General features: G+C 42.5%; 2 protein-coding genes across 2 annotated transcripts; one reads left to right on the top strand and one right to left on the bottom strand.

Moving 5' to 3' along the window:
- Positions 1-2,608: 2,608 nt before the first annotated feature.
- Positions 2,609-6,800, top strand: LOC306742156 (F-box only protein 40; the record flags this gene model as incomplete). The annotated part of the gene is made up of 2 exons (XM_079224497.1): positions 2,609-4,459; positions 6,630-6,800. The coding sequence occupies 2 exons, from the start codon at positions 2,609-2,611 to the stop codon at positions 6,798-6,800; spliced, it is 2,022 nt and encodes a 673-aa protein (XP_079080623.1).
- Positions 6,801-7,556: 756 nt separating this feature from the next.
- Positions 7,557-9,281, bottom strand: ttc36 (tetratricopeptide repeat domain 36). The gene is made up of 3 exons (XM_079224604.1): positions 9,174-9,281; positions 8,751-8,939; positions 7,557-7,890 (listed from the first exon to the last, which is right to left on the bottom strand). The coding sequence occupies exons 1-3, from the start codon at positions 9,277-9,279 to the stop codon at positions 7,622-7,624; spliced, it is 564 nt and encodes a 187-aa protein (XP_079080730.1). The 5' UTR covers positions 9,280-9,281; the 3' UTR covers positions 7,557-7,621.
- Between the last annotated feature and the right edge of the window lie 4,137 nt (positions 9,282-13,418).

The following is a 13,418-nucleotide window of genomic DNA, read 5'->3' on the forward strand; positions in this document are numbered from 1 at the left end:
TTTGGCCTTATTAATATGTTTTGCCAGGTATAATAAACTAGATCGAAATCCCAAAATGGGGGCAATCTTTAAGAGGAATGGCAATGAGAAAGGAAAAAAAAACCTAGAGAATTGGGTGAGATTTATAGGAAGTTCTGCTTGGTGCTTGGTGTGTTGGTAATAGCAGGCAAAACTCCAATGCAAAACTTGAAACCAGTGATGCTGTTATTAGTCCTGCTGTGTGCTGACTGCTTTTGAATGTCTTAAACATTAATCAAGTTTGACTTTTTACTTTTTCCCTCTGCCATCTAAAGCTGTCCAGTCACATCTCAGAACATTAAATTAGAGTTAAATGACATGGAGCTTGCATGAATCATTAACCCTCAGACTCAGAATTGCGCAATTCTGCACTGTACAGAAAATGGACAAGCTGTAATTAAGCCCCTTTTGAGCTGCCAGGTCTTCAGATGAATTTGATTAAATAAGACTTCTTTATTCTGTTAAGTATCTTGTTACTTTGCAATATGTTAGTAAATTGTGAAAAAAGGCAGAGGACTAACGTTTAGGATTAGTTTAATTGTATTTTTGCAGTAATACAGAGTTTATTGAGAATGGTATGAGTGATTTAGCAGCAACTAATCAATTATTCCTCCACCTGCTCTGAAGCCCTTCTTGAACTTTATTAAGCTAATCTAACCTCAACAATAGACATCTCCAGTGTCAGCTGTGCTGCTGTCCTATAGCAAGACACTTTAATAGCAAGTCTTCTTTTCCCACACCAAAGTCTCTCTCTCTCTGTTGATGAAATGCAGGCTGATTGCAGAGGAGCGTAGCAGCTGCCACTGATAAGATATTCATTATGATCCGTACCAAAAAAAAGTTGCATAAAGACTTCCAGATGTAGATTGTGGATCCAGCGCATTTTACAAAATGGGTGTCAGTAGGTGTTTGCAGGGTGATGTGGGGGAGTGAACGGCGCGAGTTTAGCCAGCCTTAGTGCAAATGAGTGTAATTAGTTAAAGGGTGTTAGGCTGAATTGACGCCCCATTATGTTGCACGGCACAGTGGTTCTGCCAGTGGATCAGAGAGATGTCATGAATGACAAGCAGCGCGGAGTGACAGGTGCGCATCTTTTTAGTTTGAATGGGACAAATAATGAGCGACTGCATGTGTTCACTGGTGTTGTTGAGCAGCAGAGGTTTGTATTCAGACCCCACTGAATGGTGATAGAAGAGGAAGCTATAATGGCCTATCCATAAATAATCCAAGGTGTTAGGAATGCATCAGGTTCTACATTTCACCAAAACATCACTTCATGACAATACATTTCTGTCCGGCAAAAGGGTCCTTTAAACTCCCTCAATTGTCAAACTGAGACACAGTCCACTGCACAGGCTTGAGATTAAACCAAATTGACCTGTATGAAAAACAACATTTTCATAACATCATTAAAAATACCTTTTTGATCCTGAATTGGAACCCCAAATTAATTCACTGCTACATTTATGAATTTTACAACAACTGTCTGACAAATGGTGCTTGAGTTTTTGAAAGTGTGTGACTGACACCTAGTGGAGGACATGGATCATGGCATGAACATGGATAGCTATACTGTATATAAATATATAAATGATTTGTATATCAATTAAAGAAGTTACCTAGAGTTATGCCATACCTCTAGAAATAAATATGGTAAACAGAAAAAAGCCACCTGTAAAGTATTTTTTTTATATTTTTTCGACGTGTTTCAATTTAGTTTAATTACCCATTATTTGTAAATGTTGCCATAATTTTGGAAGGAAATGTCAACCCATGATTACTAATCTGAAATGGAATCTAAAAGGTTGACAGCACAGTACACGCGTACGATGCACTGCTCTGCACAGGATAAGATGTTGATGTTTTTGATGCGGTTGAACCCCGCTCCCAGTGAAGCAGGGGTGGAGGCTGTAACTTGACCTTGCCTCTTAATGGCTGTGGGACAATGGTGCCCCGTCCCACTGGCCTGTCTGCCCCTCGGCCGGGTCTATTTATAATGTCCAGACACAGTGCAGAGGTTATTCAGGGGTGCCAGCGAACACAAGGTGACAGGCGGAGAGCAGCAAGGGGTGAGACATTTCACTGTTATTGTTCCAGTTTTTCACTTTTTATTTCTTGGATTTATTTGGTTTTAGAAAATATTTTGTTGAGCTGATCATGCTGTTTCTCTTTGTTTATTGACGATAATATACTTAATCTACTGTACATTTTAAAATCATATACAAAAATGTTATTGACCGATTGTAATTAGAATTAACATATGTTTGTCAGAATACACTTTGCCATGTCCCCTGCTTGTCTATTTGAAATGATTCAGACTATCTTTTCCTGTAAAAATGCAAACTTGAATCATCTGACCAAGTTCTCTAACAGTGTTTCGGTCCTTGAATTCTTCTCAGATGATCCTTGTGTTCATAAGCTACAATGGTAAGTACATTTATTTGGTAATCAGCATTTATAAGATTTACAAAATTTATCACAAAAATAAATGGTTTCTTCATTGAAAGGGTTGTTATCACTTTTAATTAGCCTCACTATGGACCTGGGCATTTCTATGTTGTGTTATTTCACTCTTAAGGTGAGGAGAAAGATGCCTGTGGGCCAACATGAGCATTGCGACAAGTGTTACAATGTCCACTGCCAAGTCTCGGTGCAGATCTCCGTCTCATGCCTGGTCGTAAAGTGTCATCACAACTGTAGCGCCACCTTCCACATGTGCAAGCAAGAGGAGCACCAGCTCCTTTGTCCCAATGAGACGGTCCCCTGCCTCAATGTCCACTACGGCTGTCCCTTCACCATGCTGCGCCACAGGCTGGCCAAACACCTGGAGGTCTGTCCTGCCAGCGTGGTCTGCTGCTCTCAGGAGTGGAACCGCTGGCCTGTTTCAGAAACGGATCTGGCCTTCTACAAAAATGTTTTGGAAAGCCCTCAAACTGAGGTCAACCTGGATGTTGCCATGGCCCTGAGGGACCAAGAGCTGCTGTTTCGATCCATCAAAATGAAGAACATCTTCCCCGAGTTGATGGTGGGTGATTATGCCCTTCAGGATGCTTCTGCTGGAGTCGACAGTCCTGCAGATGAACCAACCTGTTCTTTATATTGTGGTGAATTTACAGAAAATGGCTGCACGAGGACGGAGGAAAAAAAACTGAACCAAGAGAAGAGGGATGCTTTGGCAAAGAGCCGAGACGTGGAAGGTATTCAGAACTACAGCTCCTGGGAGAAAATATTCAACAAGGAGATGGAGGGATGTAAGCAAACTGTGACAAAATTGAACATGAAGGAGGAAAAGGCAAAGGAAGAGCAGGAATCATTAAACCGCCAGGGGGAGACAAGAGACTCCGACCTGATCCGAGAGAACACTGCTGGCGCTCTGCGAATGGATGGCACAACTGGCTTCGCGCCATGGCAAGACGGGGTCCTTCAGAGGTTGAGCCGGCAAGTAAACATTGCTGAGTACAACATGTACCTGGCGCACAATGGGGCAATGTTGATTGACTTTGGCCAACTTGCAGCTTGCACCCCGAGAGAAAAGGATTTTGTTTACGGGAAGCTGGAGCCCATCGAGGTTAAAACCGTCCGCTCATTTACTGCTCCGACTAGCTATCGGGCAAAGCGCAACTACCTGAAGGATAGGAAGGTCAAGACCAACGTCAGCGTTGACACCGCAGATTTGGGTATTTCAGTCGAGGAGCTCCCAAAGTGCGACGAGGTCAGCGTCACGCTCCTTCACTCCCTGGAAAAGGAACTGAGAGGGCATGTAATCTCAGAGAGTACGGGAATGGATGGCTTTTACGTCGATATAGGAACGCAAACACACAACTTTGCCTCTGCGCCGTTCAAAACAGAAGCGACGCTTGCTGATGTCATCGCTGACAAACCCCGCGGTCTTCATGTGCAGATAGAAGTCGAGTCCATCACCAGAAGACACAACAAAACAAATTCGGCATTCAGCAACATGTGTGGCCACTTCTTTAGGAGAGACGAATACCGCTCTCACTTCAAGAATGTGCACTGTGACATACAGGCCTCTCTGAGCGGCTGGTTCCAACAACGCTGCCCTTTGGCGTACCTCGGCTGCGCTTTCACCCAGACGAGGTTTCACCCCGCAGGTCAACGAGCTACCGTCAAATTCCTCCAAGATGTCAACGCCTTTGTCCTTCTTCCAGAAGTCCCTTCTTTCCTCCGTGAAGGCGGGGACACCCTCAGCCCTCAGAGAAGTGGCGCAAATAATCTGGATCCCCTGAGCCGATTGCCCCTGGAGATCCTTCAGCACATTGCTGCTTACCTTGACAGTTTCACATTATCTCAGCTGTCCCAAGTCTCCCATCTGATGAGAGAGGTGTGTGCCACATTGTTGCAAGATAGAGGGATGGTCTCTCTCAAGTGGAAGAAAAAGACATATTCCCATGGTGGAAGCTCCTGGAAATGCAGAAAGAAAGCAAGTATCCCTAAGATTCAAGTTATTTTCCTTCATAGAATGATTTGGACTGTAGAGTTCTGCAGGCATGACTGCTGCATGACTGCTGCAAGGCAACCCCGTAAATTAGCACCGCACTAGTTCCCTCGACCAAAAGCCAATGGGATTGTTTTCCATTGGATTTTGGATTCTTGCAGAAAATAAGCTCTCTGGCAAACACAAGTAAAAAGATAATGTTATAAAAGAACTACATCGGTTGCACTAGTGCAATGTACATAACAAGGCTGTAAAGGTGATCCGGCCTGCGTGATGGTGTTTTGTAGTCTCATTTAGCCACTTGTTAGCGCATAAAAAAAAGCTTCTTTGAGCTTCTAAATATTCTTCATGTGAATTTAGAAGCTTAAAGAAGCTTTTTTTTTATGTGTCCTAAAAAGACGGTTGCTAACAAGTGGCTAAATGAGACTACAAAACACCATATTGCCGTATTTTATATTGTAGAAGAAAACCATAAAATCATAAAATCTCTAAAGATTGTGCTAACATAGTCCTTATTTCCAGCATCTAAACAAAAACCTATGAAAAAAAACCATTCCCTTTTAGATGAGGGAACAGGAAGTGCAGAAATGCTGACTCATTTCCGGGGTTTCGGACTCAATTACGCAATTAGTCTCTCTGTCAGTTGAATTGCAGCGGAGTATTACATATTTGTATTAACTTAACTGATCGACTGCTATGATTCCATCTCGGATATTTTTTATATCACAACCTTGTGCACAGTGAAGGGAGAGTAAAACACAAGGCCAAACTTCAATATCTGATCCCCGTTCAGTATCTGGCATCATTCTGTTTTCTGTCATTGAAAAGTTTCTGTCATTCATGCAGCCTGGCAGCTGCTGCATTGTAGACACTCTCCAGACTCTCGGTAGTCCTCTCTAACAGTATTACAAACTGCATCATAGCCGTGTTGGCAACAGTTAATGGGTTCCCACTGAAGCAGTCGCTGGAGAGTTGCCAGGTTTTTTTTCTGTTTCCGTATAACAGAATGTATAGAAAGAGTCAATGGTCCTTATTATGAAACAGCTGCATGTGGGTTCAGGCGTCACGAGGAAGGGAAAAGGACATTTTATTATCTGCTGTCCATGCAATGGTTTTAGTTAGTTGGGCTTGACTATCATTTAATTTAACAACGTGCAGATTTTGTTTTACAAATTCATTTAAGAAATAATGACAATGAATATAAAATGCAAGGTAGCTTTCACTATTTATTCTTTTGATAGTTGACAGTGGAGAGATTAAGGAGAAAGAGGAGTGAGGAGGGATGCTGTGTTTACATTAGTCCGCTAAGCTAGACCTTAGACGCTGTGGCTTAGACCGCTCGCCCACAGGGACGCCTAGTGGCCCATCGGTCTGAGCCTTGAGGAGGCCCCCAGCTGCCTTGACTTTTGGAGATTACCTAAATCCTGTTTGGAATGATGAGCATTATGTATTGTATGATGAACATTTAAGAGATTCAGACACATAGCCACTGAGCTATGGCTCTTTAAATGCATCATGTTGCTGTTCACATCTTTAAATGAAGTGCCATCATGTGCAGGCTTCCTTGAGGCAAGTGAGGTAAAAATTACATCTTTAAGAATTTGGCAACCAACCAGGAAAATAATAAAGCAGAAAAAAGAGAGATTTATTTTATTTTAGGAATCTACTCAATTCTTAAAGTAAAGTTTTTTTTCCAATATCCTGCTGACATAGACATAACCTCTCTGCTGGAGGTAATACAGAATAAATATAGTAAAAATGCATAACATGTCTATTGTTCCATCCACTCTCTCTATGCCGCAGTGATCATGGGACAAAGAGTGTAACGATGATATCAGAGCGGTGGAATGGCCTGAGGCCTCGCTGCCAGTAAACAAAGAGCCACCATAACAAGTCAGATGGAAACAAAATGTTGACAAGACTGTGTAGGCGACAGCTGGGTATTTGCTCCCCAATGAAGGGCATCATTTAAATACATTTGTAATGATACAGAAATAACACCATGCTCTGAACCCAGATAAAAATACTCGGAGATCTAGATTCCATGGATATTGAAAATAAATGCATCCCTTTGGCTACTGCTGCAGTGCGGTTGATGGATGCCCCCCAGAGCAGCCTCCTACACATACTTCAGCTCTGTTTCTGTGTTTTACAGGTTTGGGAGTTCAGCTCTCTGTTTTCCTCTGTGGACAAATGGAGCTTCAGCAACACTCCTTCCATGTCAGATCACCTGAAAAGCTGCTCCTTCTACGAGAGAGAGGAACACACTGAGCCGGTGGCTTTAGCCTGCCTGGGAGTGGCCAGAAACAAACATGGAGAAATATAGCGCAAAAGATAACGCACGGGGTTCCAGAGCTCAGTGGGCGGACCGCAACGCAACGTTTGGAATCAGTCAGACGTGATGTGAATCCTCCGCATGTACAGCTGTTGGGACAGAGCTGGAGCCCTGCAGACATGAACGGAACATATGAAGAATTCACTTTGGCATGAATGATGTGATTTATTTAACTTTTATTTTCTTGCAATGGCTCCTCATGTAATCTTGCCTGTTAGTAGGGAAAATGCTTTAAATGCTATTTATGCAGAGTTTATTTAGAGTTCATTGAAATGTAGGTAATCCCTCTGAGAACACAACATTTACGAATTAATTGCTCTGGTATTTGAGAGGGATCCTCATATTCATTGAAGTAAGATCATTTGCGTACTGAGCTGACAAGTGTTGTTTGTTCCATCTGGTTTCATTCTTGTGGGGAATTGCATCATTTCAAAGAATCAAGGGCAGCATATGTTGCTGTTGTTGTCTGTTTTCAACATGACAAGACTGACATCTACTGGAGAGAAGCTGAAGTACCTCATCTTTGTGGAGACGCATCACAAAGGAACAGGTCCTATATTTCTTATTTGATCAAGCGCAGCCGCATGAGGACACTGACAACTTTGCTTCAATTTAGACGATCTTAAAGGAGAATGAGGGAAATTATATATGTGTGTCACTGTCATGTCCCTTACAATAAATCTGCCTTGCAAATAGCCTCATTCAATTCACAGCAGCATTGTCAGTAGAATAAAAAGGACCTTAAAAGTGTAAAATGTTTTATTAACCGCAGAATTCAAAACAGCAAAGGTGTACAAGCAATGAACTGTCAGCTACAGCATCTCGGACACTTCCGGGTTCCGTAGTTTGTTGATCACCTCTGACAGCATTTTGTTGCACAGGGCTGCGTACGGATTAAGAGCCACGGCCTGCTGTCGAGCAAATTCACTTCCGAGTGCAGCCGCTTTCTCAAAATCTGCCCTGGCTTCATCGGCCCGGCATGCCAGTCTGCGTAAAAGGCCCCTCTGCACCAGCGCCTGGCACGCGGTCCGTCCAGCGCCGCCGCTCAGAGAGACGGCTTGGTCCAGGTCCCCCAGGGCCCCTGAGAGGAGACAACAGCACCATGAGGAACACTTAAAGTCAACTTTCAATCTGTAACTCAGTCTGAGTTTACAAATCTAGAGCTGAATCTGTATATATAAATATATATATACTATATAGCTGAATCTGCTTTACATTACTTTGTACTGGAGACTCTATATACAGTAATTCTAAGAATATACTACATTGACCTTACAATCTGATCTTCTTCATGAACCCAAAACATTCAAAAAATCTCAAACTCATTAAAAACATGTACAACAAATTGATAAACAATTACATTTTTTGGCTGAATACAGCACTGTATATATGTACTGTATGTCTATGTTTTGTTGGGAATAGAAACAACTTATATACATAGACTATATATATATATATATATATATATATAAATATATATATATATATATATATATATTACAAACTATAATTTTGGAAGGTTATAAGATGCTACAATATCGAGTGCATGGTGTGACTGAAGTGATTCATATTTTCAAGAAATAAAGATGGCAAGGGTTATAACATGAGCAGTTATAACCCATAGCATTTGTCAATTGTGCAATGGCAATGCTGTATGTAATAATAAACTGAATATATAAGGGGACCCTTTTCATTGAGGCACAGAAGGAATTCTCACTTAGATATGACTAAAGTGTTATTCTGTGCATGGAGCGTATACACAACCATGTGACGGACAGCACGTAACAGGAACTTAACACAGGGCCAGCTCAGAGCCACTACAGTAGCACTGCTGACAAAGTGACAGATAGGCAAAGCTCTGATATGATGTCACGCTGGCCTCAGACTCAGCAGTGTGACATGTCGGGCCGGGAATGTTATTACTGAGTTTGCGGCATGTACCTGCTGTGTTCCCCTGCAGCCGCAGGGCCTGTGCCCGGTTGTTATAGGCCGAGGCTCGCTGAGGCAGGATCTGGATTGCCTGGCTGAACAGTTGAAGTGCGGCTTGCAAATCCCCAGCCTCTGCTGCCGAGACACCCCGCATCTCCAACTCTTTCACTTGCCTCAGCAACTCTGTGTCAAAGCCACTGTCTGGCAGGGGGAGATAAACAGGTTGAAAAAAAAGCACTCAAACTCAATTGACAGGTACCGTGGCGAGGAAAACACAGAAATGTCACCCAGAACTCAACTTGGATTAAAATGTCTCTTTTTTTTCAGTCCAGGAATGGAATGCGTTCAAATTAATTCAATATGCTATGAAATGATAAACGTAAAAAGCTGTGACATGATATGCCGAGACACATCAAGTCAGAGGCTCACGCTCACCGTCATCAATTAATTCCTCCTCTTGGTTCAGGCCAGGGATGTCTCCCAAGGGGGTGGTGGGGTTGAATATAGCCTGCAGGACGGCTCTGTCATGTGCTGAGGCCATCTCTCTACCGTCTGCAAAGAGAGCAAAGAAGCAAATGGTGACACCTAAACTGCAGCTGGTTGGAAAATCATTCCTCCCCAAACTTCAGCAATTTCCACCGACCAATCGGAGAAGGGGCGGAAGCAGAGGTGGACTTTGAGATTTGCCATCTGTACTTGGTTAAGAGAAAAATGCAGACCAGGCCTGCACACTGCAGAGCTGCTGTTCTGATGGCAATAGGGGAGAACAAGTTCTCAGATATATTCTATTTGAGGATTATTCCTCGGTGGAAAGCGAAGCTGCCCAAACTCCATGGGATTTGCAGTTATTAAATACTGTGGTAAAAAAATAAATAGAAGAAATGCCCAGATATTCCTCTACTGTTACTTACCCATCCACCCACATATGCACAGAAGTAAACATACACTGTAAATGGAAAGCTACAGGTTTCAGAAGCTATACCCAGAAAACCACAGGCTGAGTTTGACCAGATTAAGGCATCAAGTGTTAGATAGATAGATAGATAGATAGATAGATAGATAGATAGATAGATAGATAGATAGATGTATACTTAATGTATCCCCAAGGGGAAATTAGTTCAGTGGTTGAAGCAAAGGAGTATCAGCACAGACTACCAGGATGTTCTTTTTTCTGTTTTTAAAATGTTTGTCGAGTAAACAACCCATTAGCACCCATTAGCACTGTAATGCCACTGTATTCCAACCAAACTGGACCGGCAGTATTTTGTTCCTGTATCAAAGCTAACGTACGGTGGCATTCAAAATGTGCCTAATATTTTTCTTTTTTGTGTCTGTGCAGCCACTGTCATCAGCTGCCAACATGGTTGGAACAGTTGTAACATCACCAACGGCACTTTGTTATTCATTTCACTCTTTGGCGTATAGTGGCTCGTGTGCACCGGTGTTATGTCAAAGTTTGTTTCCCAGTCAAACAGTAGCTCATGCTGTCTGACTATAGTGTGATGACGTAATAGAGTGCTGCAGGGATGATGCGTTTTTATAGGTCAACCCCGGAAGTCAGCGCTTACTCATAATTTGCTCCGTGTTGAACGACAATAACAGTAAAACACTCCAGTGATACAAACTGATGCATCACTATATTTGTACTTTATAATATTATATTAAAACACTCACAGGGATCATTATTCTGCATTGTGTACTTTCACACGTAAGTAGCATGTTCAATGCAGGACTTTTACTTGCGATAGGGTGTTTTACAGTGTGGTTTTGCTATGTTTTACCAAAGTAAAAGATCTAAATACGTCCTCCACTGCTGTGTCAGACATACACATGAGAGAAAATCTTCAGGCCAGGACAAGCAGCCCACAGGAACAGGGCCTGCAGCAGTTCGCTACAGACAGAGTGGAGGGAATCTATGGGGAATTATGTGGGATAAATTCATCAGTTTCAGCCTGATGATCAGCAGCCGGATTCCAACATTGTTTTACATCCCGAACAATGCGGGACCATTACCCAGCGAGTCCAGGAAGCAGCTATTTATCTCAGCCTTTCAGGGTAAAGCTGACAGATATGTGGGACACCGGTCTTGGAGGGAAACGATGCTGTCTTACTACTGCTGCCGGCTCCAGAACAATCCAACTGTACCAAGAGAATAGCTCATGTATTCACCACCGCCAGGTTTGATACATTGCTGGCATCAGAATATGAATTTCATAACTGGATTCTGTTGTAGGAGACATCCAGACCAAAAATATCACGGCTCAAATGCTGCCTTCTGCTGTCACTGCTGACCTGGAGGGAGATGCACTTTGATAACTTGATACACAAGAAGCTCCTAAAGGTAGGACGTATACTACATGAACTGCATGCAGTATGAGACATGTTACGTTCATGGTTGGATTTTCGTGGTTGGATGTTGGTGGTTTTCTTGTTTTCAAGATGTTGCAGCAGTGGTGGGCTGCTAATCTTCTTCTGCATAGGATACGATTGTCACAACAGGTTAATATGCAGTGTGACGACACACACACTCCTATACACTAGGTGTCACTGGTGTGGCCTGCTGGCCATAAAGATCCTTCTTTATTTGGCAGCCGCTCTCTCTGGGGAGGGAGATCCTTTGTGTCGCTGGCATGGCACAGTTGCTTTGACTTGTGCTTTTGATCTGTTTCTTTGAACACTCTGCCACACATCCATACATGCACTTCACTAATAATAACTGATACCTCCACTTTATTTGGTTTGACTTATGTTTTAAAAAATACATCAGTTCTTGTTAGCAGCCCGCTTGTTTGTCGCAGTCTTTGAGCCTGGTTGTGACAGCAGCCATTTTGCATTTAGGCCCTTATGGTGTCACCATATCATATAATTTAGTATGGGATGGTGCCTGTATGTACAGTGGAATCAGAATCAAGCAGTTATATAGGCTTTGGGCAAATCATGATACATTACGACTAAAAACAGTGTATATGAGTATCACTTTATATGAATCATCTTCTGGAGAAATTACTGTATTCTTTATGATACACAGTAAATAAATCGGACAAATGTATTGAATAGGGCAAAAAACATTTTTAGAGGACATAGTTGGAACAAGATATGTACAAATATTTCCTCAGATCTTTCTTCTCCCTGTAAAATATTAGATAGCTAGTAGGGGAGTAGGGGGTTAACAAATATGAACAAGAAACGGTCTGAGCTGGAAACTGCTCTCATCTCACACTGTGACGAGGGATCTCAAATAGGCATTGCTTTCATTGAAGAAGTCACGAGATAAAACAGCTGGGTGCTACTGATGTCATCTGTAATATTTTGATCGTACAGTGCGGCCAAATCTCTGGCGTAAGCAAGACTATTTTGATTTTGACAGGACACACACTTCATATGGCACAGAAAATCTGTGCTTTTCTATGGTTTGTAAAATCTGAAATCACGTCTGGACAAAGAACAGGATGGGATTCTGTGCTACACGTTGGCTTCAGTCTTCAGGGGACACTTTTGTACACAGCTCAGTCCACCATCTTGCTTTGGTTTTAAAAATCAAGCACGGTATTTAGAATTAAATTAATATTTGCAATCGTAATCTGGCGAGCGGCTCCACAAATTGAATAGATTTTGGGGGCGGCTGTAGCTCAGGGGGATGAGTGGTCGTTCCCCAGTCCCCCCCATAGCTCACATGTCGAAGTGTCCCTGAGACACCGGTCTAGATAGTCTCACAATTAAAATAGAGAGAGGACAGGAGACTCTTCACAGGATCATAAGAAAATCAGAGAATACAGCAGAAACGTTCTATATAGTTATCGGATAACACATCGGCTCTTTAGGGATCTCCAAAGCAACAGACACGGGTGTCGAGGCAGAAAATAACAGTCTATAAAAGAGGTGTTGTTGCATGTAACAAAAGCAGATAACAGCACCCAAAGGGGGGGGGGGAACCAAAGGAAGTGAAATGACGACAGGTGAGATTGATCAAAACAGCACGACTGAACAGGGAAACACTGAGGCTTGTCATCGTTCTCATTGGCTTAGAAAGTAACCGCATGTATCTCCAGCAAATGCAAGTGAGTCGCAGAGATGAAAATGGTTCCGGCTCAAAGCCTTTTTCAGTTGTTTCCAATTACCGTCAGCAGTGATCCGGAACAAGAGAGAGCTCATGGAGGTATGGGCTTTTGGGACCTTTAAAAGGACGAGGCAGATCTGATGCTGAAGTGTAGCTGCTGCAGTATAAAGTTTCTTTAGAAATGGTCCTCAGCTGTCAAGGATGTGGATTTTGGGGTAGTTTGCTCTACTGTAGAAGGCTTTTGACAGTATTGCTAAACAATACATAAAGAAAACTGCAGAAATCCAGAAAACATACATATTTTTTCTGGCATGTAGTGTATTCATTGGGCATATATACATACACTCTTTGCAATGCCCACAGTAGAGATGGGACTGACTCATGGATGTAAGCCGGTGTGTTTTTTGTATAATGATCCAGCTGCCTTTGTGAGACTCTAGTTCTTATTTTTCTGAGAGGAAGTGTGAATCCTGCAGTCTCACACTCTTCTATGCAGCCCGACGCTAATGTTACCAAGTGATGGACTGGGTAATAAATAGATGTGATGGCATATGTTGACAATAGTATTTATTCACAATAAGGCTTGAATATAAGGGAAGGGCTTTTGATGTGGAGTGCAATGT

This window comes from Taurulus bubalis, assembly GCF_910589615.1.
Source record: "Taurulus bubalis genome assembly, chromosome: 10".
Lineage (NCBI taxonomy): Eukaryota > Metazoa > Chordata > Actinopteri > Perciformes > Cottidae > Taurulus > Taurulus bubalis.